This window comes from Nomascus leucogenys, chromosome 18 (assembly GCF_006542625.1).
Source record: "Nomascus leucogenys isolate Asia chromosome 18, Asia_NLE_v1, whole genome shotgun sequence".
Taxonomy (NCBI): Eukaryota; Metazoa; Chordata; class Mammalia; order Primates; family Hylobatidae; genus Nomascus; species Nomascus leucogenys.
In genome coordinates this window covers 101,771,359-101,797,401 of record NC_044398.1, presented here as the reverse complement: position 1 = coordinate 101,797,401, position 26,043 = coordinate 101,771,359, and the positions used below count along the sequence as shown (strand labels likewise).

General features: G+C 59.2%; 1 protein-coding gene and 1 pseudogene across 7 annotated transcripts; both read left to right on the top strand.

Annotated features, from left to right (window-relative positions):
* Positions 1-3,078: 3,078 nt before the first annotated feature.
* Positions 3,079-18,338, top strand: UBE2I (ubiquitin conjugating enzyme E2 I). 7 transcript variants are annotated; one of them, XM_030798765.1, is made up of 7 exons: positions 3,079-3,327; positions 7,870-7,946; positions 8,133-8,216; positions 9,492-9,564; positions 13,995-14,104; positions 14,259-14,338; positions 17,716-18,337. In XM_030798765.1, the coding sequence occupies exons 2-7, from the start codon at positions 7,881-7,883 to the stop codon at positions 17,777-17,779; spliced, it is 477 nt and encodes a 158-aa protein (XP_030654625.1). In that variant the 5' UTR covers positions 3,079-3,327; positions 7,870-7,880; the 3' UTR covers positions 17,780-18,337. The 7 variants fall into 7 exon arrangements, with proteins under 7 accessions (XP_030654625.1, XP_030654623.1, XP_030654628.1 ...); XM_030798768.1 differs by lacking the exon at positions 3,079-3,327 and adding an exon at positions 3,539-3,681; XM_030798766.1 differs by lacking the exon at positions 3,079-3,327 and adding an exon at positions 3,550-3,681 and having other exon boundaries at positions 14,259-14,317; positions 17,940-18,338.
* Positions 18,339-22,184: 3,846 nt separating this feature from the next.
* Positions 22,185-22,918, top strand: LOC100583625 (annotated as a pseudogene).
* Positions 22,919-26,043: the final 3,125 nt, after the last annotated feature.

Genomic DNA, 26,043 nt, shown 5'->3' with positions numbered 1-26,043 from the left:
ACAGGGAACCAGGGCCTTTTCTTGCTTCTCCCGTTCCACAACCTTCTATGGCTCCCATGGCCCACAGGTTCAGGCCCAGGCCCTCCCCAGCCACACACCACATCCAGTCGGTCTCCCCAAGCCCCACTCATGACAAGCCCCCCACCTCACCAGCCCTGCCCTCTCTGTGCCTGAGGCTGCAGCAGGATCCACCCAGGCCCGTGGCTCTCCTTGCTTTTCTTCAGCCACGGCCTTTACTGGCTGACGCCTCCCCACACAGCCCTGTGCTGGCATCTTTGCCAGAAAGATGGCGCTGGAACCTTAGCCCATGCCAGGAAGCCAAAGGGCCATATCCCTCTGCCAGGCTTGCCCAGGGGGCTGGTTAAGAATGCCAGATTTCAGCTGGGCGTGGTGGTCCACACCTGTAATCCCAGCACTTTGGGAGGCCGAGGTGGGCGGATCACTTGAAGTCAGGAGTTTGAGACCAGCCTGGCCAACATGGTGAAATCCCGTCTCTATTAAAAATACAAACATTAGCCGGGTGTGGTGGCGCACGCCTGTAATCCCAGCTACTCGGGAGGCTAAGGCAGGAGGATCGCTTGAACCCAGGAGGTGGAGGTTGCAGTGAGCCAAGATGGCGCCACTGCACTCTAGCCTGGGCGACAGAGCGAGACTCCATCTCACAAAAAAAAGGAAAAAAAAAAAAGCAGATTCCCAGGACCTCAAGGCTGGGGGCCGGGAGAGCAGGTGTCTAAACAGGCCACAGAGGCTCTGAGCCCGGGAGTTGCAGCCAGGCCAGGCCCGCACTGGTCTTGGTGGGACAGGGCTGTGTGCGGCTCCCAGGGACTGGATTCTGGGGGAGGCCGCCCCTGCTGCCCTGGACCCACATCCCCGTGGCTGCGCCTCCCAGGCAGGCAGACCCAGAGTGTGTGGCCGCCCCTCCTGCTGCAGGTGCCTGCCAGGGAAGTGCCCGCTGGGGACCCTGTGGGAGGTGGTGGGGGAATGAGTGAGGGAGGGAGGGAGTGAATGAGTCAGGGAGGGAATGAGTGAGCGAGGGAGGGAATTAATGCATGAGTGAGGGAGGGAATGAAGGAGGGAAGAAATGAGTGAGGGAGGGAATGAATAAGGGAGGGAATGAGTGAGGGAGGGAATGAATGAGGGAGAGAGGGAATGAGGGAGGGAGGGAATGAATGAGGGAGGGAGGCAATGAGTGAGGGATGGAATGAATGAGTAAGGGAGGGAATGAGTGAGGGAGGGAATGAATGAGGGAGAGAGGGAATGAGGGAGGGAGGGAATGAATGAGGGAGGGAGGCAATGAGTGAGGGATGGAATGAATGAGTAAGGGAGGGAATGAGTGAGGGAGGGAGGGAATGAATGAATGAGGGAAGGAGTAAATGAACAACTGAGGAAGGGAATGAATGAGGGATGGAATGAATAAGGGAGGGAATGAGTGAGTGAGGGAGGGAATGAATGAGTGAGGGAGGGAATGAGTGAGGGAGGGAAGGAATGAATGAGGGTGGGAGGGAATGAATGAGGGCGGGAATGAGTGAGAGTGATAATGAGGGAGGGAATTAATGAATGAGAGAGGGAATGAATGAATGAGGGCGGGAATGATTTAGAGTGATAATGAGGGAGGGAATGAATGAATGAGAGAGGGAATGAATGAATGAGGGAGGGAATGAATGAGGGAGGGAATGAATAAATGAGGAGGGAATGAGTGAGGGATGGAATGAGTTTGTGAGAATGGGAATGAGTGAGGCAGGGAGGGAATGAGTGAGGGAGGGAGGGAATGAGTGAGGGAGGGAGGGAATGAGTGAGGGAGGGAAGGAATGAATGAGGGTGGGAATGAATGAATGAGGGCGGGAATGAGTGAGTGATAATGAGTGAGGGAGGGAGGGAATGAATGAATGAGGGAGGAAATGAGTGAGGGAGGGAATGAGTGAGTGAGGGTGGGAATGAATAAGTGAGGGAGGGAATGAATGAGGGTGGGAATGAATGAGGGCGGGAATGAGTGAGTGAGAGTGAGAATGAGTGAGGGAGGGAGGGAATGAATGAATGAGTGAAGGAGGAAATGAGTGAGGGAGGGAAGGGGCGAGTGAGGGAGGGAATGAGTGAGGGTGGGAATGAATGAGTGAGGGATGGAAGGAATGATTGAGTGATGAGGGATTGAATGAATGAATGCGGGAGGGAATGAGTGAGTGAGGGAGGGAATGAGGGAGTAGGGGAGGGAATGAATGAATGAGGGAGGGAGGGAATGAATGAATGTGGGAGGGAGTGAATGAATGAGGAAGGGAATGAATGAGGGAGGGAATGAGTGAGTGAGGGAGCGAATGAATGAGTGAGGGAGGGAACGAGTGAGGGAGGGAAGGAATGAATGAGGGTGGGAAGGAATGAATGAGGGTGGGAATGAGTGAGTGAGGGAGGGAATGAGTGAGGGTGGGAATGAATAAGTGAGGGAGGGAATGAGTGAGGGAGGGAAGGAATGATTGAGTGATGGAGGGATTGAATGAATGAATGAGGTAGGGAATGAGTGAGTGAGGGAGGGAATGAGGGAGTGGGGGAGGGAATGAATGAATGAGTGAGGGAGGGAATGAATGAATGAGTGAGGGAGGGAATGAATGAATGTGGTCACTCTCCGCGGTCCCCAAGCACCCGGACACCGTGACCTTGGCTGCGGCCCCACCGTCGGCGAAATGGGGGCGGGGTGGGGGGCGGGAGAGCCCGGGGCCCAGCACGGCCGCCCGTTGGCTAACGGAATGTCCCGCGCGCTGCGGGTCTGGGGGCCTCCCGACCCGGTCCCGGGTGTTGCGTGGGCGGGCGGCGGGGGGTCCGGAAGCGCCCCTCCCCCACGGGCTCGCCCCGCCCCCGCCCCCGCCCCGCCCCCACTGCCCTCAGTCCCCACGACCCGCCCGCGCCCCCGCCCAGGGCCAGCCCCCGGATTAGGGAGCATCCACACTTCTCCTCCCGTCGGTCATGCTCGCATTCGGCCTTTTGTACGGGGTCAGCTCATTGGGCGGATGAGAAGGTCTCCCCGCCTACCGCCCCGAACTGGCCAATTGCAAGGGGTTTCACAGGGCGCTGAACTCGCGGGAGCGTCACCGTCCTGCGACGCTTCAGAGGATCCTTAGGCCTCAGTGGTCTTTGGCCCCCGGCCCCAGGCCCTGATCCCAAGGAAACCTCCGGGACCTGTGGCTGGAGAGGTGACCGCCAGGCATCCGGGGATCCTTTGGAGATCTCGGCCTCCTTTTTCCCCCGCTGCTTGCCGGCGAGTCCTCGGGTGGACGCGGGCACCCCGAAGGAGAGTTTACAGACGCTCCCTCACATCGGGGACGCGGCTCCTTTAAGGGCGTAGGTGTCCAGGGCGCTGCCTGACTAGAAAGTCGCCCCCCGGCCGGGCTCCTGGGGCAGACCCGGGGCGCGGGCGCGCGGCGGCGGGGCGCGGGCAACGGGGGGCGCGCGGCGGCGCGGGCGGCGCTCGGGGCCGGGCGGCGGCAGCGGCGAGCGAGGCAGGCGGGCAGAGGGCAGCCCCGCGCCAGGCCCCGCCCCGCGCGCCCCGCCCGCGCCAGGGTCCTCGGAGCTGCTCTGGCTGCGCGCGGAGCGGGCTCCGGAGGGAAGTCCCGAGACAAAGGGAAGCGCCGCCGCCGCCGCCCGGCTCGGTCCTCCACCTGTCCGCTACGCTCGCCGGGGCCGCGGCCGCCCGAGGTGAGCGCGTGCGGGGGCCGGGCCGGGGCCGCGGGGCGGGGGTCGGGCCGAGGCCTCTACTCCTGTCGGGCCCGGGCCCCCGACTGCCCCGCGCCCCGCCCCGCCGAGCCGGGCCCCGCGCCGCGGCCGAGCTTCCCGGGGAGCCCGAGAGGCCCCGCGCTCGGCGCCGGCCCGGTCCGCGTTTCTGGCGCCGCTCGGGTCGCCGCAGGCCTTCGGGGCCGGGGCTCCCCCACTTCGCCCCCGAGGTGCGCTTGGCGCGGGGCTGGGGCAGCCACCTGCAGCCGGGGCCCCGCGAGGCCGCGCCTTCCTTCTGCGCGGGGAGCGGCTTCCGGGGTCACGGTCGCCCCGCGGACTGAGAGGATGGGCCGCGGGGGGAGAGTGTTGGATTGCAACATCGCTGGCTCGCGGGGGTGGGGGCCGGCGAGCGGGCTTGTTTTCGGTGCCTTAAAACCAAAACAAGTCTAAGTTTTCTTGTGCCTCTGAAGATGCTCCGCTGGCGCTTGCTGGGGCCCTGAACGTGAGCGCCTCGCTGGAGGGGGAGTTTTATTCTGTTTTGGGTATCTCTTTTTATCGGTTGAATAGTAGTTGGTTCTGGTAGTTAACGTGCGTAGGAGGAATGTAAGGGAATGATTAGTTGGGCCTGTGATCGTGGCCTGTAGTCACGCTTGAATCGCGGAATGAAGTGGTTTCGTTTGTATAATTGGAAGTTACGCTTAGTTTCTCTGTTTGGAAAGTGCCTGTCTTTGGGGAGTTCGGTTTGTTTCCTTTTATAGGACCTACCTCAAATGTTTCTCGCTCTTCAAGAAACGTTGCCTTTGGGTAGAGAATCTATGCAACGGAAGACGGGACGGATCCTAAGTTTGCCGATTGCTCATTCAGAGAGGTCCCTTCCCTAGGCCACTGGGTGGTCGCTGGTGTGCGCTTGTGTGGTGTCTCAGGGTTTGGGGTCTTGCTTCAGAAACATCCTCGGGGCCTGGGGCAGATCAGGTGTGGCCAGGTGAGCGTCTCCCGACTGCAGGTGCTTGGGTCTTGCAGAAGGGAATACCTCCCTAAGCCTGGGAGAGTTTGCATTTGGGTGCAGGAGGGCCTTTAAAGGCTTCTTGTGCCAGCCTGTCGTGGCGACCACCCGTTGTGGAGATGAGTGCGGTGGAGTTGTGGGAGGTGAGTGCTTTGCTCACCTTCAGCCAGGAAGTTGCTCTGAAGTCGGTGCTGTCAACCAGCAGAGCAAGGCGGTGATCCGAGAAGCTGAAGCTCAGCCGGTTGCGGGCGCCCAGCAGGAGGACAGAAGGCAGACTTTCGGGCCGTTCCTGGAGTGCCCGGCCCTGTCCCCGTTGCTGCAGTGCCTGGGCCTTGCCTGGCTTTAATAGATGAGGGTTGTTTTGTCTTTGCATCATAAAAGTTTCTTGCTCTGAAGCGTCTAGTAACTACTAGCCGTTCACTAAGTGCCTATCTGTGAATTTGGAAGGGCAGATTCGATTTTCAGCGGAATTTTGAATGCTTGGTCTGTGTTGTGATTACATTGTAACAGATTGGCCACTTTCTCCAGAAGGCCAGTAGGAGGGGGTGCAGGGGGAGGGGCCTGGCTTCTGTCTGGGACGGGGTGGATGTGCACTTGTGGCTCCTTACCCTGACAGTGCAGTGCCTGTGAGACCACCCCGTGGTGCTGAGTACTTTGGGGCAGGGGACACAGCAGCAGCAGCCAGGCCTTGGCAGGAGGTCTTGCAGGACCACCCCTCACGACTTCTCACACCTGAGACAGCAATAGCTAGGTGCTGGGACGGGGGCCTCTAGGCGGCTCTGTCCAGTCCTCAGCAGGAGAGCTGCCTGTGGCAGGGTCCCAGGCCTGGCTGGCCTCTCTGCGGCCTGGCCTTGCCTGGCTGTGAGGATAGCGTTGCCCATGGTCCTTCAGTGTCTGGAGCACTGGCCTGGGGCTTCAGAGACCTGCCTGATTCCTGGCCTCGCTCAGACCCCAGGCACCTGGGAGGTCGTGCCTCCTGGAAACGGCCACTCGCCAGGCTGCTTTGCACTGCACTGGGCACAGGCTGCGGCCACTCAGGGAGCCCACCCTGGGGCTGGGGAAGCGAGAGCTGTGAGTCCTCAAGTCGCAGCTGGGCTGCTCCACGTGGAAGTGGAGGGTGGAGAAACGTGGAGTTTCAGAGCCCAGCCCGGCACGGAGAGAGCCTTGAAACCGTGGTTGGCGGGCGCTCCACTCCGCTGTGGGCTCGAACCCTGCCTGCCCCCAGCTCGGCCCAGCTGTGCCCTCCCCCCCACCCCCCGTCTCCCTGTCTGGCCCCTGGCTTCCCCCCCACCCCCGACCCCACTTAGAGGAGGGCATGGGGAAGGGCAAACGGTCCAGAGGGCAGGCGGCCTGTGGGCTCCTCTGCATCGCCGTGAGGAGGGCGTGGGGAAGGACATCCCGGTGGGGCCCGGTCTGGGGCTGCCTCCAGCCCAGGCTGCCTGTCTTGGACTTAGTCGTGAACCTGGAGGCCAGTGCCCGGGTGGCCCCTGTCACCCTCTCGCTGTGACGCTAGCGCCTGCTGACTGGAGGACCCAGGTTCCTTTGCCTGCTTTTTCTTAGGCTGCCCTGAGGATCCGTGTTTGGTGAAAAGGAGGCAAATCCACCTGCAGGGCAGGCGGCTGTAGCAGCCTCAGAAGCCTGGTGCCCTGGCGACACTGGACCTGCCTGGGCTTCTTTGATCCCAACCCCACCCCCGATTTGTGCTTTGCTGACTCGGGAAGTCGTCGTGCCGCCCAGAACCTGAGTGCGGGCCTCTCAGAGCTCCTCTCTCGTGCGTCTGCTGGGGACTGGGCCTTGTCTCCCTAACGAGTGCCAGGTGAGGCTGCGGCGGCTCCGACGCACGTGGAGCTGCTGACCTGGCCCCTTCCTGCAGCTGTGAGGTGTGTGAGGTTCGTGGGCCTCCACAGGTGCGGGCACCATCCAGGTCACCAGGGCCCTTGTGGCTATTCTAGGACAGCCCAAGCCGTAGTAGGGACGGCCCCCCACGGCTTAGAAGAACTAGCTCAGTCCCCGAGCTTTGTAGAGGTGACCCTTGTTTGGTGTTGAGATATCAGACTTGGGGGTAGCTTCAGTGTTCCCATGGACTTTGAAAACCAGCACACACTTAGGTTTGAATTCTTGGGCAAGTTTTGTACCCTGAATGCTGTTTTTCATGGGTAAAGGTGGCCACCAGTAGGGTGACAGTTGAGGGTGGCACTGAGGCTGCTGGCCCTGTCTGTCTGGTATTCCCAGTGACAGTGCTGGCCGACAGGCTCCAGCAGAGAACCCAAAGGCGAAGGTGCCAAGCCCCCGAGGTCCCGTGCAGATGTGTGGAGCTGGAATCTGGCGTGTGTGCTGCTGCCTCTGATCAGGGACCTGGTTCCCTACCCCATGCTCCTGCCCTGCCCTGCAGGACCCATCTGTCCCCTGAAGCCACAGGGACATGGTAGTGGCTGCAAGGTCTGGGAAGGGTGGCCCCGTGGAGGGCTGCTCTCTCAGGCTGAGCCTCTGCCCTGTGGTACTTGTTCTGCTCTGTCTTTAACATGGTGAAACCCCATCTCTACTAAAAATACAAAAATTAGTTGGGCATCGTGGCGCACGCCTGTGGTCCCAGCTACTCAGGAGACTGAGGCAGGACAATTACTTGAACTCGGGAGGCGAAGGTTGCAGTGAGCCGAGATCACGCCACTGCACTCCAGCCTGAGCAATAGAATGAGACCCTGTCTCAAAAAAAAAAAAAAAAAAAAGAAAAGAAAAGAAAATAACAGGTGTCCCCTGGCCCAGCCTGAGTCTCACTTCTGTGCGCCTGATACTAAGGCAGGGACCCAGCACCCCACATCCATCTGGAGCCCCAGCCCTGCCTAGTCCCCACCTGATGGTACGGTGAGGACCCTGCCACGTCAGCCACCGCAGGGTGGCAGCTACCGCCCAGCCGCAGCGGCCCAGCCTCTGAACATCTGTCTCCTCGCCGTGGAGCAGAAGCCACAGCATGTGTCGCAGAGCGGGGCTGGGTGGGGGCCATGGCCTCCTGGTGATCTGGCGTCGCTCACGGGGCCGCCCCTGGTAGACCCCCGGGGTCAGACGGCGGCTTGCAAGAGGAGAGAGTGCCTGCTGCGGTCCTTGTGTGCGTGCTGGGGTGGCAGGAGCCTGCTCACCTCTCCTGACCCTGTGCTCTGCCTCCTGTGTTCCAGGGACTCTGAACATGTCGGGCATCGCCCTCAGCAGACTCGCCCAGGAGAGGAAAGCGTGGAGGAAGGACCATCCGTTTGTAAGGAGGGCTTCGTTTCTGTGCGCGGCGCTGCCCTTGGCTGAAACCACGCCCTCCCTGCTGGGAGGGAGCTGGTCGCGTGCCTGGGCCGGGCTGGTGGGGCTCGCAGGCCCGTTCTTGGTGGTTTTGGTCAAACTGGATGCCGCCACGCTGATGTGCTTTTGTGGTTATTTTCTTTTCTCTCAGGGTTTCGTGGCTGTCCCAACAAAAAATCCCGATGGCACGATGAACCTCATGAACTGGGAGTGCGCCATTCCAGGAAAGAAAGGGGTAAGGGGCGCTGCTGGCCTCCTGCCTGTCGGGGCTCAGCAGATGCGTGCGGCAGTGCCACGGGGAAACTCTGCTGAGATCCCTGCCGTCCGTGACGACCACCCTCGTCACAGGCTGCGGTCAACAGGTCACATCCCCAGCTGTGGCCTGGCCCCCGCCCCGTGAGGACTTGAGCTCAGAAGGTGGTGCTGGCAAGGTTGGGGTGACAGCTGTGTCCCTACCGAGGGCATTTTTGGTTGAGAAGGAAGCAGGCTGGGCCTGGCTGGGCACAGGGCTGAGCTGTGGCAGAGGGGAAGGGGCTCTGGTGTGTGTTGGGAGCAGGCCCGAGGGGCGGGTAGCCTTTGTGTGCTGGAACCCGGGATTCTGCTGTGTTCTTCCAGGTGTGGCTCAGGCCGCGGGAGCTGGGTTTGCAGGAGAGTCAACCCGGCGTAAAACCGCCTACTGGAGAACCTCCTGGGGCACAGGGACTGGCGGCAGCCACCTAGGATGCCTGCTTGGGGCCCCCTGTGTGTCTGTGGCAAGCAGGGCGGCCCATGTGCCTGTCCTCTTTGCCCGGCTCACATGAAGCGCTTGGCCAGGGACTCCAGGCCAGCGTGCACATAAGGTTCATGCTCGTGGACTCTAAAGGAAGGAGAGATCTCTGAGGTGTTGGTCCTGTCCAAGGCCTTGTTCCCTCCGGCCCATGCCAGCCTCTGGGTTTCGCTCTGAAACTCAAAGCAGCTCCGGTCCCCCTGAGCTGAGCAGTCCCAGCAGGAATGAGCTTTGCCCGAGACATGATGTGGCTTGGATTTGTCACTTGTCCGAGGCTCTGCTGAGAACGTCCCTTGTCCTTCACGTTACGGCGAGGCAGGTGCGCGGCCCCAAGGAAGACGGGAGTGGTGTTGGGTTGTGGGGTGGCAAAGGCGCCTCATCCAGGCGGGACCTGGGGCAGGGGCTTGCAGAACACTCCGGGGCGAGGGCACGGGTGTACTCTTGGTGCTGCCGGCCCCAGTGTGCGGCACTCGTCGCCCCCAGCCCAGCTCCCGACCCCCGTCTCCTCCTCTCCTTTCCAGGAGGGCCTTTGCGCCTCACTCTCTGGGCGTGGCAGAGGTCCTCACAGCCCCCTTGGTGGAGCTGGTCCAGGCTTCAGGCTGGTTTGGGAGCCGCCTCTGTCGGGCCTCTGGCCCCCGCTGTCCTGGCAGTCCTGGAGGTTGTGTCCTAGAAGCAAGCCCCTTCCTCCTGGGCCAGCCTGTGGCAGGCAAGCAGCCCATCTCACCACGGTTTATTTCCCCACAGACTCCGTGGGAAGGAGGCTTGTTTAAACTACGGATGCTTTTCAAAGATGATTATCCATCTTCGCCACCAAAATGTAAGTAACTCACTGTTGAGTGTCCTGGAAGTCGGCCTGTTCCTGCGGGGATTGGAGTCCTCTCCAAAGAGGCCCCTGGCTGTGGCCGTGGCGCCCTGGTCCGGGCGATCCACGGAGCTGGGAGGAAGGGAGGTCACAGATGCGTAGGTCGGCTTTGATCCCTGATCCCTTCCTCAGGCTGCAGATTCGAGTCTGTTTCCAGCTCCAGGGGTGGGCAGTGCATGTAATAGACTTTAGTCTCTCATCCCAGCTAATTGGCTGGGAAGCCCCAGAGTCCTGTGGAGGGAGGGGCTGTGAGATCCAGGCTGGAGCTCTGGGCTAGGAGTGCCTGGACCCTCAGTGGTTGCTGGCGATGAAGACAGAGGATTTGGTGCCCACAGGACCCCAGCCCTGGATAGGATGGACGTGCAGAAGGACCACCACTCAGAGTCTCACCCTGAGGATCTATCTTGCTCCACCTTCTTACTGCTCTTCCTGTGATCTCACAGTCTCTCCCTCCCGTGGCTGTGTCTGCAGCCTGGGCAGGCATAGAGCAGGTGAACAGCAGAGAAGGCACGAGAAGAAAGGGCTGAGGCCAGGTTCGAAATCGAGCCTGCAGCTAAATTAATGATCTCAGTTCAGCAAAACTCGGGAAAGGGAGGAGAGGGCCGCCGCGTCCCTGCCGTCCCATAGCTGGCAATCGGCAGGGCCTTTCTGTGGTGAGTTCTACACGTCAACACGTGCCCAGCACCTAGAGAGTGCCTGGCCACGGTGAGGCAAGAGCTGTGTGTAAAAGCTTCCCCTGCGATTGTCAGTCAAGACACACGAGTGTTTTCCACAGTGGCAGCGACCAGAGGAGCTTGAGGACTGCTGACAGCACCACCTGGCCGAGACTTGCTTCATTTTGGATTGTCTTTTGCTGTTTGATTTTTTTTTTTAAACCATGAGCAGGTATTACTTGAGATGACTTATTTTAATTAAGAAAAATATAAGAGTGAGATAAAGTAGCTGCTTTCATTGATTCTGTTCAACCGTTTATTGGAATTCCAAGCAAATGCAGCAAGACAAGAAAAAGAAGTCACAACGGAAGAGGTGGGGAGGAACGCCAGGACAACAGCTCAGTAAAACTGAGGTGCAAGGCTGGGCGCGGTGGCTCACGCCTGGAATCCCAGCACTTTCAGAGGCCGAGGTGGGAGGATCACCTGAGGTGAAGAGCAGCCTGCACAACATGGTGAAACCCTGTCTCTACTAGAAAAAAAAAATACAGAAATTAGCAGGTGTGGTCGTGGGTGCCTGTAATCCCAGCTGCTTGGGAGGCTGGGGCAGGAGAAGCGCTTGAACCCAGGAGGCAGGTGCAGTGAGCCAAGATCACGCCATTGCACTCCAGCCTGGGCAGCAGAGCAAGACCCTGTCTCAAAAAAAAAAAAAAAATAGCACAGGACATGGTAAAGGAAACAAAACTAAATAATAAATATAAAAATGAAGTAGAGATTGAGGTACACAAATCTGCTTTTGTATCATTTCAATGAGCAGGGTTTTAAAACTGCCATTTATGGTAGCATGAAATACGTTGGAATAAATGCAACAAAAGATTAGTTCAGGACCTCTGTACTGAAAACTGTAGACTATTCCAAGGGAAACCAAGGCCGGCCTGGGCGGTAGCTGAGCTCTGCTCTGCGTGTGGAGGGGAAGACATGACGTACAGACAGCCCTTCTCTCCAGGCTCGTCTGCAGATTCCATGTGATCCCAGTTGGAGTCCAACACATCTTGTTGGAAACTGTCCCACGGACTCAGGAAATGCAGAAATGCGGAGGCCTTGGCTTCTCGGTAGGGGTGGCGAGCCCCAGGCTGAGGCTCCGTGGGTGCACAGCACACCCGCCCACCCCCTGCCAGACCTGCCACGGGACGCGATGATGAAGACTGCGGGATTGCTGAGAAGAAGGCAGACCCGCGGACAGAGCGAGGAGTCCAGAGGCCGCGCGTGTGGTGGTTTGGGCTGTGACACCCTGAGGGATATTCCAGCAGGAGAGACGAGCTCTGCCTGCCACCATAGAGAAGCAGCTTCCAGATGGATTGTGGTGCCCAAGCAGAACAGCGCGGAGAGGAAGACCCAGGATGGTGTCCATGAGCCCTGGGCAGGCAGGGATCTCTTCACCAGGGATGCGCTGAAGTGCTGGCCGGGGGGAGATTGACGAGTTGACCGAGTTGAAATTAAGACTCTCTCTTTATCATAAAGACTGCAGTTGGCGCCAGGCAGGAGGGCACACTGCAGTGTATGTACATACCTCAGCCCTCACCCTGAATCTACCAAGAGCTCCTGGGAATCAGAAGGCAGCCATGAGGTCCAGCGTGTCCCTCACAGGAAAGGCCTCCACCCAGCCAGCAAATGCGGCAGGGATGCCTGGCTTTGCCAAAGAGTGGAAGCCTCCCCAGTGGGATCTGCCGTACCGCGCAGGGGAGCAGACGGAGCCGCAGCGCGGGGCAGCAGGAGCCTCAGCCACCGCTGGAGAGAGCGGATGTTCTGAACGTTTTCCCTGGACGCTGCCTGCCACACCAGTGGAAGCCGAGCTCATGCTGTAGGACCTGGCTGTTCACTGGAGTCAGTCGAGATTCACAGACGCGCACGCGTGTGTCCACCAGAGGCACAGATGGGTGCCGGTGTCACCCCCATTTGCCACAGCCCAGACATCCTAGGATGACAGGTAGGGAAGAGTGAAGAGGCCACATGATGCCTGGCAGACAGTGCAGACGGGAGGGCACCCCGTTTGTGTTCCTTCTGCGAAGCGTGGGAGCGGCCAAGCCTGAGGCCGTGAGGAAGTAGGAGGCAGCATCTACCTTGGGAGGGACAGGTGGGCCTGGCAGTGCTGGTGTCCAGCATCTGTGCCTTTCTGTGGGTAAGTTGTGACTGGCGGAAGAAACAAGATTGAGAAATCAGATTAAATTGAAATTAGGCAATTTTTGTGTTTGCCAAAAGATTCCCTTAGAAGAGCAAAAGTCGGGCCTGGCGCGATGGCTCACACCTGTGATCCCAGCACTTTGGGAGGCCGAGGCAGGTGAATCACTTAAGGTCAGGAGTTTGAGACCAGCCTGACCAACAATGGAGGAACCCCGGTTCTAATAAAATAGAAAAATTGGCCAAGCTTGATGGCGGGTGCCTGTCATCTCAGTTACTCTGGAGGCTAAGGTGAGGCAGGAGAATCACTTGAGCCCCGGGAGGTGAAGGCCGCAGTGAGCCGAGATCCAGCCTGGGCAACACGGTGAAACTCCACCTCAAAAAAGCAAAAAGTCAAGCCCCAGGCAGAAGAGCCCTGGAAGACGTGTCACTTGAGCTTCTCCGAAGCCGTCGGCAGGAAGCAGCCCGGGCTGAAAGGGGCGCTCAGCGGTCACCAGGAGATGCAGCGTAGCACCACAGAGTGGCCGCCGTGCACCTCACCCAGTGGCTAGAATCCACCAGCGACTCAGCCTGCGTGAGCAGCCTGGAACCAGCACGGCTTGAGGGCTGACGCCGTGACCCCACATTCCACAGCAGCGCGCTCACGCCAGTGTTCGCACTCAGGGCTGCCACGGAGCTGCTGGTGTCGCCCACGAGCTCCTGCGGTGTGGGATGGTCCGCCGTGTGGGACGGTCGCAGCGTGGGACGGTCTGCAGTGGTGTCCTCGCGTTCCCCAGGGAGTGTGCCCTGTGCGTCTCCATGGTACCTGAAGTTCAGGAAGCTGCCCGCGGACGCTGGAGTTGGGATTACGGGGCAGGTGCAGTGGGCGGTAGGAGCAAGTGTTCTGGGAAGCTGTAGGTGTTCGTGGCGCGTTGGCTTTCTGATAATTCCTCCGGCTGCACTAGACATGCCGCACTGTGTGTCCTTCCGTAGCATTGAGAGAGAAGAGGGCGGATACCCAGGTAAAAGATGGGAAACAGCCTAGAATTCAACTGTGACGGTCCCTGGTGGGGCTAATGGTGGCAAACTTTTCTGCTTTTTTATAAAGAAAGAACACAGGGTCCTAAAAGCCCGTGTGTCCTGGAAGCAGAGGGTCTGCGTCAGAACAGCTGACTCTGGAAGGGCCTTGCCTATGTCCTTGGACGTCTCCTGCAGCTCCTCCCGTCTCCCCTGAGTCTGGCCCAGCTGGGAAGGATGTGGGGGCCACAGGTTAAGTGGCCACCCTCGGGCCTGTGTTCCCAGACTGCTTGGCTGTGCCGGGAGTTCTGTCCCGGGAGACACAGCTTCGTCTCGGCTGCGGCCGTGTCCCCAAGGCTCTGTTCCCTGCGTGCAAAGGTGGATATGTCTTCCTTTTGTCTCCTCATGGCCACAATTTAATTTTTTTGAAAAGTTTTTGGCCAAATAACCTGGCTACCAACCTGGGGCCCCAGTGTTGGGAGGAGGGTGACGTGGGGAAAGACGTGACTCTGGGACAGTGCCTGCCTCCAAAAAGTGCTTCCTTCCTTCCTCTTCCTCCAGGTAAATTCGAACCACCATTATTTCACCCAAATGTGTACCCTTCGGGGACAGTGTGCCTGTCCATCTTAGAGGAGGACAAGGACTGGAGGCCAGCCATCACAATCAAACAGGTATGGGGCCTCCGCCGCCGGCATGGGCAGGGCTGCCTCAGTCTCCCCTCCGGACGTGTGGGTCTGTGGTCATTCTCCATGGCTGAAGCCCAGTCTCACGGTGTCTCCCTTTCAAACTGCTCATACCCGTCTTGTGTTTTTGTCTCTGGCACAGATCCTATTAGGAATACAGGAACTTCTAAATGAACCAAATATCCAAGACCCAGCTCAAGCAGAGGCCTACACGATTTACTGGTTAGTAGCAGCCCTGGCCCCGCTGGTGGCACCTCCTCCCCATCCCAGCCAAGGCCGCCTGGCAGGAGGGGAGTGGAGCACACAGGCTCACCCTAGGGACCACCAGGGTCCGTGCCTCCAGGGGGAAGGTCGGGGGGCATAAACCCTGTGGGCAGCAGGCACCGTTGCACACGGTCTGTGGTGGGCATGGATGGCGCCGGAGCCCTGTCCTAGGGAGGGAACAGGCCAGGTGATGGGGGCTGTCTTGGGCCACTGCCCCAGTGAGTTGTGGCCAGCTAGGAGGGGAAGGACCCTGGGCATGGGTGCCAGAGGAGGCCATGCTGAGAGGCCTGTCCACCAGCTCAGCCTCCCGTGGACCCCAGCCTCCTGCACCACTCCTGCTGCTTGTCCCCATCCCCTCTACAACTTGATTCCTCCTGTGGGGGGGCCCAGCCCAGCAGGGCTCAGCGATGTGATGCTGTCACACAGGCCCTGGGCTTCTCCCTGTCCCTGTAAGGTGCTGCTGTGGCTAGAAGGGTCCCTTGGGCGTGGGGTCACTGTCTGCACCAAGGAGAGTCTGGTGTGAGTTAGGATGCAGACGACAGCCAAACAGTGCTGGGGACAGCAGGGAGGACCCTGCCCTGAGCAGAGGCCACGCGCCTGCCTGTCCTGTTCCCTCTGCAGCTGCTCCGGGCAGGTCCATAAGAAGGTGGGTTGGGGGCCCCGACCCCCACTGCTCCACCTGCAGCTTTGAGAAACCCAGCCCCATCTCCCCACGGGTCCCACACCTCTGAGGGGGTCTTGGGGGGCCCCAGTGGCCAGGGACCCAGAAGGCTCACCCTGAAGCCACCCGTCACATCCCTGCCACCGTGGGCATCGGAGGCCCTCTGCCTCCAGGGTGTGTCTCCTGGTCAGGAGGGGGGAGGCTGAGGGGTCCCGGTTGCTCTAGGCCCAGCCCGCACAGGTCATGAGGAAAAGCACCTGGTTTTGGCCGGGCGTGGTGGCTCACGCCTGTAATGCCAGCACTTTGGGAGTCCGAGGTGGGCAAATCATGCGGTCAGGAGTTCGAGACCAGCCTGGCCAACATGGTGAAGCCCCGTCCCTACTAAAAATATAAAAAATTAGTTGGGCATAGTGGTGGGCCCCTGTAATCCCAGCTACTCGGGAGGCTGAGGCAGGAGAATCACTTGAACCAAGGAAGTGGAAGTTGCAGTGAGCTGAGATCCTGCCACTGCTCTCCAGCCTGGCAACAGCGGGATGCCATCTCAAAAAAAAAAAAAAAAAAAAAGCACGTGGTTTTGGAGAGATGTGTTTCTCCCTGAATGCGGGCCCAGCCCGGGTGTCTGCAAGGTGCCCTCCCTGGTGGCTGAGGGTGGCACAGAGGCCCCAGGCAGGGAGCAAGTATCACAGCAGCCACCCCAGGCTCAGCCTGGCTCCCCTGCATGGTGGTGCACACCTGTAGTCCCAGCTATTTGGGAGGCTGAGGTGGGAGGACTGCTGGAGTCCAGGAGGTTGATGCCGCAGTGAGCCAGATTGCAGCACTGCAATCCAGCCTGGGTGACAAAGCGAGACCTTGTCTAGGGAAAAAAAAAAAAAAAAAAAGCACGCTGGGCGTGGTGGCTCATGCCTGTAATCCCAGCACTTTGGGAGGCCAAGGCGGGCAGATCATGAGGTCATGAGATCAAGACCATCCTGGCTAACATGGTGAAACTCCATCTCTAGTAAAAATACAAAAAATTAGCCAGGCATGGTGGCGGGCGCCTGTAGTCCCAGCTCCTTGGGAGGCTGAGGCAGGAGAATGGCGTGAACCCGGAAGGCGGAGCTTACAGTGAGGCGAGATCACGCCACTGCATTCCAACCTGGGCGACAGGGTGAGACTCTGTCTCAAAAAAGGAAAAAAAAAAAAAGGCAAATGTTTTCCTGCCTAGCCCTTAGATGGTCTGCCATTCCCGGCATGGTGTGGGCGTGAGCTCTGTCTGGCCTGCACCCCCGTTGCCGACCATCTCCAGAGCTGGGCTGTGGCTCCCATCTGCGGCAGTCCCCCGCCCCGTGTGACTCCCCCCGTGTCACTCCGCCCGTGTCTCCTGGGCTTGGTGTCTGCTGGGCTGCACTGTACACTTGCGTGCACGTAAACGTTCTTTCTCCTACAACCATCCACTTGAAAAGCACCCTTTGTGAAGCATGTTTGTGGGTTTCAGATCCTTTTTCCTGGATTTCCTGGAGGACTTGGACCGTGTTCCTGCCCTGGCAGGTGCCTTTTCTCAGGGTCCCTGCTTGGTCAAGGAAGAGCTGGGACCTGTGGCCACCGCCTCTGGTTCCTTCCACGCCCACCCAGCTGAGCTGCTCTGCCCTGGGGCTGGCTGGTGGCCCAAGGAGGGCGCTGGGGTCTGGGCTGCGGTCCAGGCCTTTGGCCTGGGTGGAGGTGGCACCTGCGCTGCTGCCGTCCTGGGCTGTTGGGCCTTCACTCTGCACCATGTAGAGTGAAGCTCAGTGTCTCAGACCAGGTCCAATCCTGGCGAGCCTGCCAGGACTGCTACCCCAGGAGGCACTTCCATAAATGTCACGGTGTTCCCCCGTCCTCAAGGTCACGCTGCCCCCTGTGACCCATCAGTCCCTAGGTGCAGCCTCGGCCGCCCTCCCGCTCACCTGTTTTGCCCGGGCAGTGTGTGCCATGCCACTCTCCTGTGCAGCTGTTTGCAGGCTGAGCCTCACGCTGCCCAGCTCCAGACCTGTTCCCTGATGCCCGTGCACTGCCCAGCTCTGGCACAGCCCCTTCTGAACCAGGCCTGGCTTCCCACACCTTTGCCCCTGGGGCTGAGAGCCTCATGGAAAAACCCTCCAGATGTTTGTGTCTGTTTTTGGGAACTAACAAAAACAGTAGCAAGCAGTCAGTGTTTTCAGTTTATTAGCACTGTCCCCAGACCTACAGAAAAGAGAAGCTGCTGATTACTAGTTAGGACCAGACTTTTGGCACCGGCAATGATGTTGCAGGCCCCTGGCGTGGGCCCCCTGGGGCCTGAGCCCTCCTCGCAGCGCTGCGGGGCCCTTCTGTCCCCCTCGAACACCAGGGCCTGAGCCCTCCTCGCAGCCCTGCGGTGCCCCTCTGTCCCCCTCGCACGCCACATCCACCCAGCATGGGTTCCTCTCCTCCCTGCCCTTCTGCCCCCCCCTCAGACCACAGGTCAGTCCCAGCCACGTCAGAGCCAGCCTGGGCTCCCCACCACGCAGGCCTCCCTGCTTCTCCAGGCTTCCTGCTTCTGTTATTATGACAAGCTCCACACTGCCCTTGCCCAGGAGGTCCCGTCCTGCAGCCTGGTCTGCCGAGCCGGCTCCGGGGCGAGCGTGAGGGCCAGGCTGCTGAGCCCTCTAACGCGTCTCTTCTCTTTTGACCTCCTCAGCCAAAACAGAGTGGAGTACGAGAAAAGGGTCCGAGCACAAGCCAAGAAGTTTGCGCCCTCATAAGCAGCGACCTTGTGGCATCGTCAAAAGGAAGGGATTGGTTTGGCAAGAACTTGTTTACAACATTTTTGCAAATCTAAAGTTGCTCCGTACAATGACTAGTCACCTGGGGGGTTGGGCGGGCGCCATCTTCCATTGCCGCCGCGGGTGCGCGGTCTCGATTCGCTGAATTGCCCGTTTCCATACAGGGTCTCTTCCTTCGGTCTTTTGTATTTTTGATTGTTATGTAAAACTCGCTTTTATTTTAATATTGATGTCAGTATTTCAACTGCTGTAAAATGATAAACTTTTATACTTGGGTAAGTCCCCCAGGAGCGAGTTCCTCGCTCTGGGATGCAGGCATGCTTCTCACCGTGCAGAGCTGCACTTGGCCTCAGCTGGCTGTATGGAAATGCACCCTCCCTCCTGCCGCTCCTCTCTAGAACCTTCTAGAACCTGGGCTGTGCTGCTTTTGAGCCTCAGACCCCAGGTCAGCATCTCGGTTCTGCGCCACTTCCTTTGTGTTTATATGGCGTTTTGTCTGTGTTGCTGTTTAGAGTAAATAAACTGTTTATATAAAGGTTTTGGTTGCATTATTATCATTGAAAGTGTGAGGAGGCAGCCTCCCCGTGCCCGGCCCTCCGCACCCGCCTGCAGCCCCACTGTGGGCCAGGACCAGGCTCTCCCATCTGCTTCAGATGCTCCTAGGCTGCGTGGCTCTGTCTTGCCCTGGATCTTTGTAAACAGGGCTGTGTACACCAAGTGCTGCTGAGGTTTCTGTGCTCCCGGATCTTCGGGCTGTAGAGCGCTGGGCAGCTAAGATCTGCATAGGTCAGGATTGGCGTGGAGACCTTGGCAGCGGTGCACCGGTGCCGGCTGTCTTGGGGGCCACAAGGCCAGGTCCAGACCAGGGGGCCACAAGGCCAGGTCCAGACCAGGGCTGGAGGCTGCCTGAGGACTCCATCCAGGCAGCCTGCTGGCGGGGGTGCCCCTCTTCAGTGGCCAGGTCAAGGGGATGGAGCCACGCTGTGCATAGGGTGCCACCTCAGGTGTCTGTCCCTCGTGTCCTCGGGAGGCAGCCTTGCTACCACCCTTGGCAAACGCCAGGTGCTTTTTCCGGGAGAGCCCACAGCCGTGGCTCCTCCAGGGCTTCCCCGACCCTTAGCGCCAGGTGGAGGGCCCTGGGCAGCCTGTGTCTGGAATTCTTTGTCCTGACGCCGCCTGAGCGTGGTCTGTCCTGGGGAGGCTGTGCCCCTCAGAAGCCGCCCTGACGCTGAGCCCTCTGCAAAGGTTGGACCAGCCAGGCCTCTTGGGGCTGCCTGAGCCGTGGCCAAGCCACTGCAGGAAGTGGCCTGGCTGGGAAGTTGGGTGCCGGTCACCTCCCAGCAGGAAGGCGCAGTGGACAGAGATGGAAAGCCCTGGGGGACACAGCCAGGCACTCCCAGCCCCGGTACTCCCAGCCCTCCGACCTCCGACCCCCAACCCAGTCTCCCCATCCTAGCGAGCTTGGCCCTCAGTTTCGTTTCAAGCCTTGGGGCTGGAGCTGGCCCTGCTGCCCTGGCACACCCTGGCGGCTGGAGCTGGGTCCCCGTGGCCCAAGTGCAGGGTCCCGAGGGGGCAGAGCGGGTGCTCCCCAAAGGAGCAAAGAATGCAGGCAGGGCGGCCCAGGGCCCTGGGAAGGGGAGCTTGGCACCCTTCGGGTCTGTGTGGGACCCCAGCCGCTGTTGGCTGGGAATCGAAGTTAAAGGTGACTTCCAAAGGCCGCCCGGAGCCGGCAGTGCCTTGTTGCCTGCGAATAGAAGTTAGAGGTGACTTCCAAAGACCCCCGGAGCCGGCAATGCCCCCCGCCCTCCCCCCCAGCGACTCTGCGGTGCCAGTGCCTTGGCTTTTCCGGCTACGCACCCTGCAGTCACTGAGATCTGTCTGAAGTCTGATGTTTGTGGTTTGTTTATAACACAGGGGGCCTTACCTGGGGAATTCAGCTGGTTTGAATATTTGTAGCCCGCTCCCAGAATGTCTTATTTTGTAATGACTGAACTACATTTAGTAATAGTTACACCTGTATGGTTAATACATATGGAAATTCAATATATTTTGTAGTTAACGTATTCTGAAGTAACGGATGTTTCTAGCCAATCGTAGTGACTTCAGCTAACGAAATGTTCCTTTTGTAGTACTATAGTCCTCGGCCTCACGAAGGACGTGAACCTTGTAAGAGGAGAGCTCTGAAACGCGGTCACCTTTGTTTAGTGGAAGGAAAAGTGCGTTCCCGGCATGAGGTGCCTCGGAATTAGTGAAGAATTGTGGGCAATGGATTAACCACTGTATGTAAGCATCCACCAATTAAAGCATTTGCACAGACTGCGGCCTGCCGGGTGTGTCCTTTCCTGCCCTGTCCCTGGCTCCCCTGGGCTGTGGGGGTGGGAGCCCACTGAGGCCACATGGCGGCCCCCCAACCTCAAGGCCCAGCCTTACCCCCCAGGGCTTTGTTCTGATCCTGCCTCCAGCCCCTCGTCCGCCCCTCCGGGTGACATCCCCTCTAGTCAAGGTGACTCCCAGCCTCGGGGTCTCTTTGCCTGCACCTCCCTGGCCTGTTCTAGGGGTCTCCTCCCTGGGACTCGAGGCTGCTTTTGCTGCCCCTGGCAGGGGACCTCCTTGGGGAGCAGGGACCCCAGGTGTCCAGAGAGTTCTCATCACAGGGCCCATCCAGGGCTGGCTAGAGCCACCAGGTAGGAGTCTGGTGCACAGGTGCAGGGACCCCAGCCCCCTGTGGGACGGGCTAGCCTGGCCTGAGCTGGAGTCGGGGGAGCCCTCCCTTGGCTTTGGCGGTCAGGCTGGCCACAGGTGCCCTTTGTCTCTCAGGTCCCTTGGGACTTGGGTCTGGCTGGGCCGGAGGAGGCTAGGAGACTTGGCCACCATGCTGGCCACTGCCCCCAGGAATGCAGGCTGCTGGTCCCCAGGTCCCCTCACCTTCCCGGGCCTGAGGCCAGGCCCCGCCATCACTCACTGGGAGCCGCTGATGGGAAGCCTTCCTCATGATTACCATGACGACAAGTTGTCAGGTGGGAGGGCCTTGCACTGGTTCGGACTGGCTGGAGCCGGTTTGAGCCAGCTCCAGGAGGCAGGGGCCCGGCAGTGCTGGGTTTGGGATCCATCCCCAGCCAACCCTCATTCTGGGTCTGGGCGTGTCCTGAAGCACCTGCTCAGGAGACGCAGCCTGAGATCCCCAGGCACCACCTGGTCCGAGGAAGCCGTTGGGCCCAGTTGGGGTGGGGGCTCCTGGCTTTGGCCCATTGGGTGGGAAGGGGCTGGGGCAACTGGTCCCATCCACCCTGCCTGTCTCCAGCCCAGCCTGGTCCAAAGGCTCCTGCACCTGCCAGAGGGTCGGCTTATCCGGCTCTTAGGAAGAAATAGGAACAGGCACAAGAAAAGCACCGGGCACATGTGGCTTGGGCTCTTCCTTCCCCAGGCCTCTGCCCTTCCTCCAGGATGCCCACTGCCAAAGAAGGCAAGTTCTCACTCCTCGATGTGGGCTGTGCCTTATTTATTTATTTATTCAGAGATGGAGTCTCACTGTCACCCAGGCTGCAGTGCAGTGGCATGATCTCGGCTCACTGCAACCTCCGCCTCCTGGGTTCAAGCAGTTCTCCTGCCTCAGCCTCCCGAGCCTGTGCTGTACCTTTAAGGAGGGACTCTGAGGCTGAGCGCGGTGGCTCACGCCTGTAATCTCAGCACTTTGGGAGGCCGAGGTGGGAGGATCACCTGAGGTCAGGAGTTCAAGACCAGCCTGGCCAACATGGCAAATGCCCATCTCCATTAAAAATACAAAAATTAGGCCGGGCGCGGTGGCTCACGCCTGTAATCCCAGCACTTTGGGAGGCTGAGGTGGATGGATCACAAGGTCAGGAGTTCAAGACCAGCCTGACCAATATCGTGAAACCCCATCTCTACTAAAAATACAAAAATTAGCTCTTTGAGGAAGATGTGGTGGTAGGTGCTGTGGATCGCTGATCTGCACGCTGCTGCTCCGGACTCACCACTGTTCGCTGTCGCCAAGGAACAAATTGGTCAGGAAGCGGCGCCAGCAGCTATGGCTTTATTATTATTTAATTATTTATTTATTTATTTATTATTATTTTTTTGAGATGAAGTCTTACGCTGTCGCCCGGGCTGGTGTGTGGTGGGGCGATCTCGGCTTGCTGCAGCGTCCACCTCCCGGGTTCCAGCGATTCTCCTGCCTCAGCCTCCCGAGTAGCTGGGACTACAGGCATGCGCCATCACGCCTGGCTAACTTTTGTATTTTTAGTGGAGACGGGGTTTCACTGTGTTGGCCAGGATGGTCTCGAACTCCTGACCTTGTGATCCGCCCACCTCGGCCTCCCAAAGTGCTGGGATTACAGGCCACCGCGCCCAGCCTAAAAAATTTTTTTTGGCATTTAAGGATACCAGAAAAACACCCAAGGAGCCGGAGATGGCAATTCACCAAATTCACCAAAATTCACCAAATTCGCCAAATTCACCAAATTCACCAAAATTCACCAAATTCAAATCACTCTAACGAGCTATAGCGTAAAATCCCTGCAAAAGGTGTGTGCTGACTTGATCAGAGGCACAAAGGAAAAGAATCTCAAAGTGAAAGGACTGGTTTGAATCCTACCAACATTTTGAGAATCACTACAAGAAAAATTCCAGATGAGGCCAGGGGCGGCAGCTCATGCCTGTAATCCCAGCACTTTGAGAGGCCGAGGCAGGCAGATCACGAGGTCAGGAGATCGAGACCATCCTGGCTAACACAATGAAACCCCGTCTCAACTAAAGATACACAAAAATTAGCCGGGCGTGGTGGTGGGCGCCCGTAGTCCCAGCTACTCCGGAGGCTGAGGCAGGAGAATGGCATGAACCTGGGAGGTGGAGCTTGCAGTGAGCCGGTATCGCGCCACTGCACTCCAGCCTGGGTGACAGAGCAAGACTCCATCTCAAAAAAAAAAAAAAAAAAAAAAAAAAAAAAACTCCAGATGAGAATCCACAAGCGACTCATTGACGTGCACAGTCCTTCTGAGATTGTTAAGCAGATTACTTCCATCAGTATTGAGCCAGGAGTTGAAGTGGAAGTCACCATTGCAGATGCTTAAGTCAACTATTTTAATAAATTGATTACCAGTTGAAAAAAAAAAACAAAAAAAAAAATACAAAAATCAGCCGGGCATGGTGGCGGGGGCCTGTAGTCCCAGCTACTCGGGAGGCTGAGGCAGGAGAATCGCTTGAACCCAGGAGGCAGAGGTTATAGCCGAAATCGCAACACTGCACTCCAGCCTGGGCAACAGGGCGAAACTCCGTCTCAAAAAAACAAAAAGAAAGAAAGAAAAGGAGGGACTCTGAAGCCCCCAGAGCTGGGAGGAGTCGCCTCCCACCCCCAGCTCTGCACAGAAGGATGCACACTGAGAGCCTGGCCTCTCCCTGCTGGGCCCCTAACCACAGTGAGCACAGAAGCCCACCTCGCTGGGAAGGGGCCTCTGACACCCCCACCCTCAGGCTGCTGGGAGGCCTGGCCAGGGCACAGGGTGCCATCCTCCCTGCCTTCCAAGCCTCACCACAGCAGGGGCTGTCGTGCCTGCAGGGCTCTGGCACACCAATGGCCTTTGGGGGCTTGGTAGGACCCTGTCTTGGGCCCACTTCTTTGTCCCCACCCTGCCCTGTACCCCTCACAGATGCTGCAGTAGCACGGAGGCCTGAGAGAACTCCAGCATGACACTGGGTGGTCACCTGCAGCCGGCTCCACCTGTGCACGTGCGGCAGCAGGACTCCCGGAGCTTCTGGTGTGGGCTCTGGAGACCAGCATCTCAGGCATGAGGCCAGACCTGGGCTGGGGCCCTCCCACCCAAGAAGTGCCCCAAGAGGGCTCTCTTGATGGGGCACTTTTATCCCAGGGCCAGTGTGGGCAAGGAACAGGTTCTGGCAGTCTTCAGGGTCCTCCAGCTCTGGGGCAGGCAGGGTCCCTGGCCGGAGTCCCTGGGCTCTGACCCCACAAGCTCTCCAAGGTCCCTGCCTTTCCTTGCTTGGGTCCTCAGAGGGAAGTTGGGGGCAGATTCTGGGAGGCTGTGCCTGCAATTTCTTTTTTTTTTTTTTTCTTTTTTTTGAGATGGAGTCTCACTCTGTCGCCCAGGCTGGAGTGCAGTGACGCAATCTCGGCTCACTGCAAGTTCCGCCTCCCGGGTTCACGCCATTCTCCTGCCTCAGCCTCTCCGAGTAGCTGGGACTACAGGCGCCCGCCACCACGCCCGGCTAATTTTTTTGTATTTTTAGTAGAGACGGGGTTTCACCATGGTCTCGATCTCCTGACCTCGTGATCCGCCCGCCTCGGCCTCCCAAAGTGCTGGGATTACAAGCGTGAGCCACCGTGCCTAGCCTGTGCCTGCAATTTCTAGGGCTGCCACCAGAGGGTGGTAGCACTGGGCCCTGCGCTGTGCTCATGAGCATGGAACAGGAGGGGGTGTCTTAACTCTGCCATGGCCTCACCTGTGTGCTTCAGAGGCTTTGGTGCCTGCGTATCCAGAGCCTGGTGTTTTTACCAACCCCCCACCCCCGCCCCCGGCCCGGCCCTAAGGAGGAAAAGCTACTCTCCCTGCCCGCCAGACCCTTTCCAGCACAAAGTCCTGAGAATGTGAAAAGAGCCAGGCTTGAAAAATGGCTTTTCTCAGCTTTGCACAAGCAGCCCCAGTGCCCCAGCAGCCTCCTCAAGCTCTGACCCCATCTGGGCAGGGGGTCTCGTGTCCCGACACATCGCTGGGAGGTATTCCTGCACCGACGCCATCCCCTTACTGTCCCCGGGGCATGGCAACTGTCTGTACTCGGGTCAGAGGGCAGAGACGCCAGGGTAGCCCCTTCAGAGTGAGGCCTGGGGCTCAGAGTGGGGAGGGTGGGTGGCCCACTCTCCTGCCCTCTCTCTTAGTGGGAGGGGACTCACACGAGGATGGGCTTCCAGCCCCAAGCTATGGAAAGGTAAATTGGGTCACTGGAGGGGCCGGAGCTCTGGCTGGGTGGCTGCAGTTCCTACCCCCACCAACTGGGACTGAGGGTGACCTGCTGTGAGTTGAGATTGGCTCACTGAGGTCCCCCAGCTGCACCCAACGTGGGCGCTGCTGTTGTCCCCATTTTACAGAAGAGGGAAACTGAGGCCCGGGCAGTGGAGGGTCGCCTTGGGGTAGGGGTGAGCAGGGTGCCGGGACTTTGATCCAGGTCAGCCTGTCGTCAGCCTCAGAACAAGTTGGAGAATGAAGGCCTCGGTCACTGAGCGGGGCGTCGCTCGGCTCGTTCATTCCGTGACTCCGCACCGAACGTTTGTGGAGGGGACAGTCCTAGTGACCATTCTGTCCTGGGGAAACGGAGGCCCAGGGCTGGTTTGGGACTCAGCCTGTCGCTATGTGGCCCTGGAAAAGCCCTTTCCCATCTCCGGACTCCAGTCTCCCTACCTAGAAAAGAGTGGGGAGAGGTCCCCAAGGGCGCTCCCGCCCCCGACGGACTGCAGTGTTGGTTTCACGGTTGGTGCTCTCGTAGGGGCCGAGCAGCGGCTGCCCCTCCCAACTTCCTGTTTACCGTGGCTGCAGAGCCTGTCCCTTCACTCAAAGCCAGTGTGATCACCATGGCAACCGGCCCGTGTTTGTTCCAACAGGTGGGCAGAACCTGGTGCAAGACAGCAGAGGCAGAGGCGTCACTCCCAGACCCGGTCTCGAGACCCACCAGCCCCTCAGGAGGGACGCTGCTGCAGAGGGCGGATGAGGGCCCAGGCCCCCTCCCCTGCTTCCCCCGCCGCGTCCCTGTCCCAGCCAGTCCCTGCATTTCCTGCAAGCTCCCTGCCCTCCCCCACCGGCCTGCCTGTGCTGGGTCAGGATCCGGCAGAGCCTGGGCCGAGCGTCCCGAAGGAGAGCCCACGCACGGGTCCTGCCCCCCATCCTGCACGGACAGGTGTGGGGCGGGCATGGATGTGAGTGAGTTGGGATCCAGAAGCCAAGACAGTTGTTGGCAGACGGGCCTCCTCCCTTTGAAGAGCTGTGTTCTGGAAGCCCGTCTGGCCTGGGACTGCCCCGGTGCCCTTTCGGGTGAAAACTCCAAAGTCCGACCATCCCCCACCCCCCGTCCCCAAAGGGCTGCCAGTGTCCAGCTGTATTCGGCGAAGCGCAGGTGGGGCCGGGGGGCCGCTGCACCCTCGGCAAGTCCGAGAGCCTCAGGCCCCCGCCAGGACCGTGCCTAGCATGGACTTCTCAAAGTGTGGTCCCTGGATTGGCAGCAGC

Coding starts and splice junctions, on each gene's coding strand:
- UBE2I (XM_030798763.1), top strand. CDS start 7,881: ATGTCGGGCATCGCCCTCAGCAGACTCGCCCAGGAGAGGAAAGCGTGG. Junction 7,947..8,132: donor GGAGGAAGGACCATCCGTTT/GTAAGGAGGGCT, acceptor CTTTTCTCTCAG/GGTTTCGTGGCTGTCCCAAC. Junction 14,105..14,258: donor CAGCCATCACAATCAAACAG/GTATGGGGCCTC, acceptor TCTCTGGCACAG/ATCCTATTAGGAATACAGGA.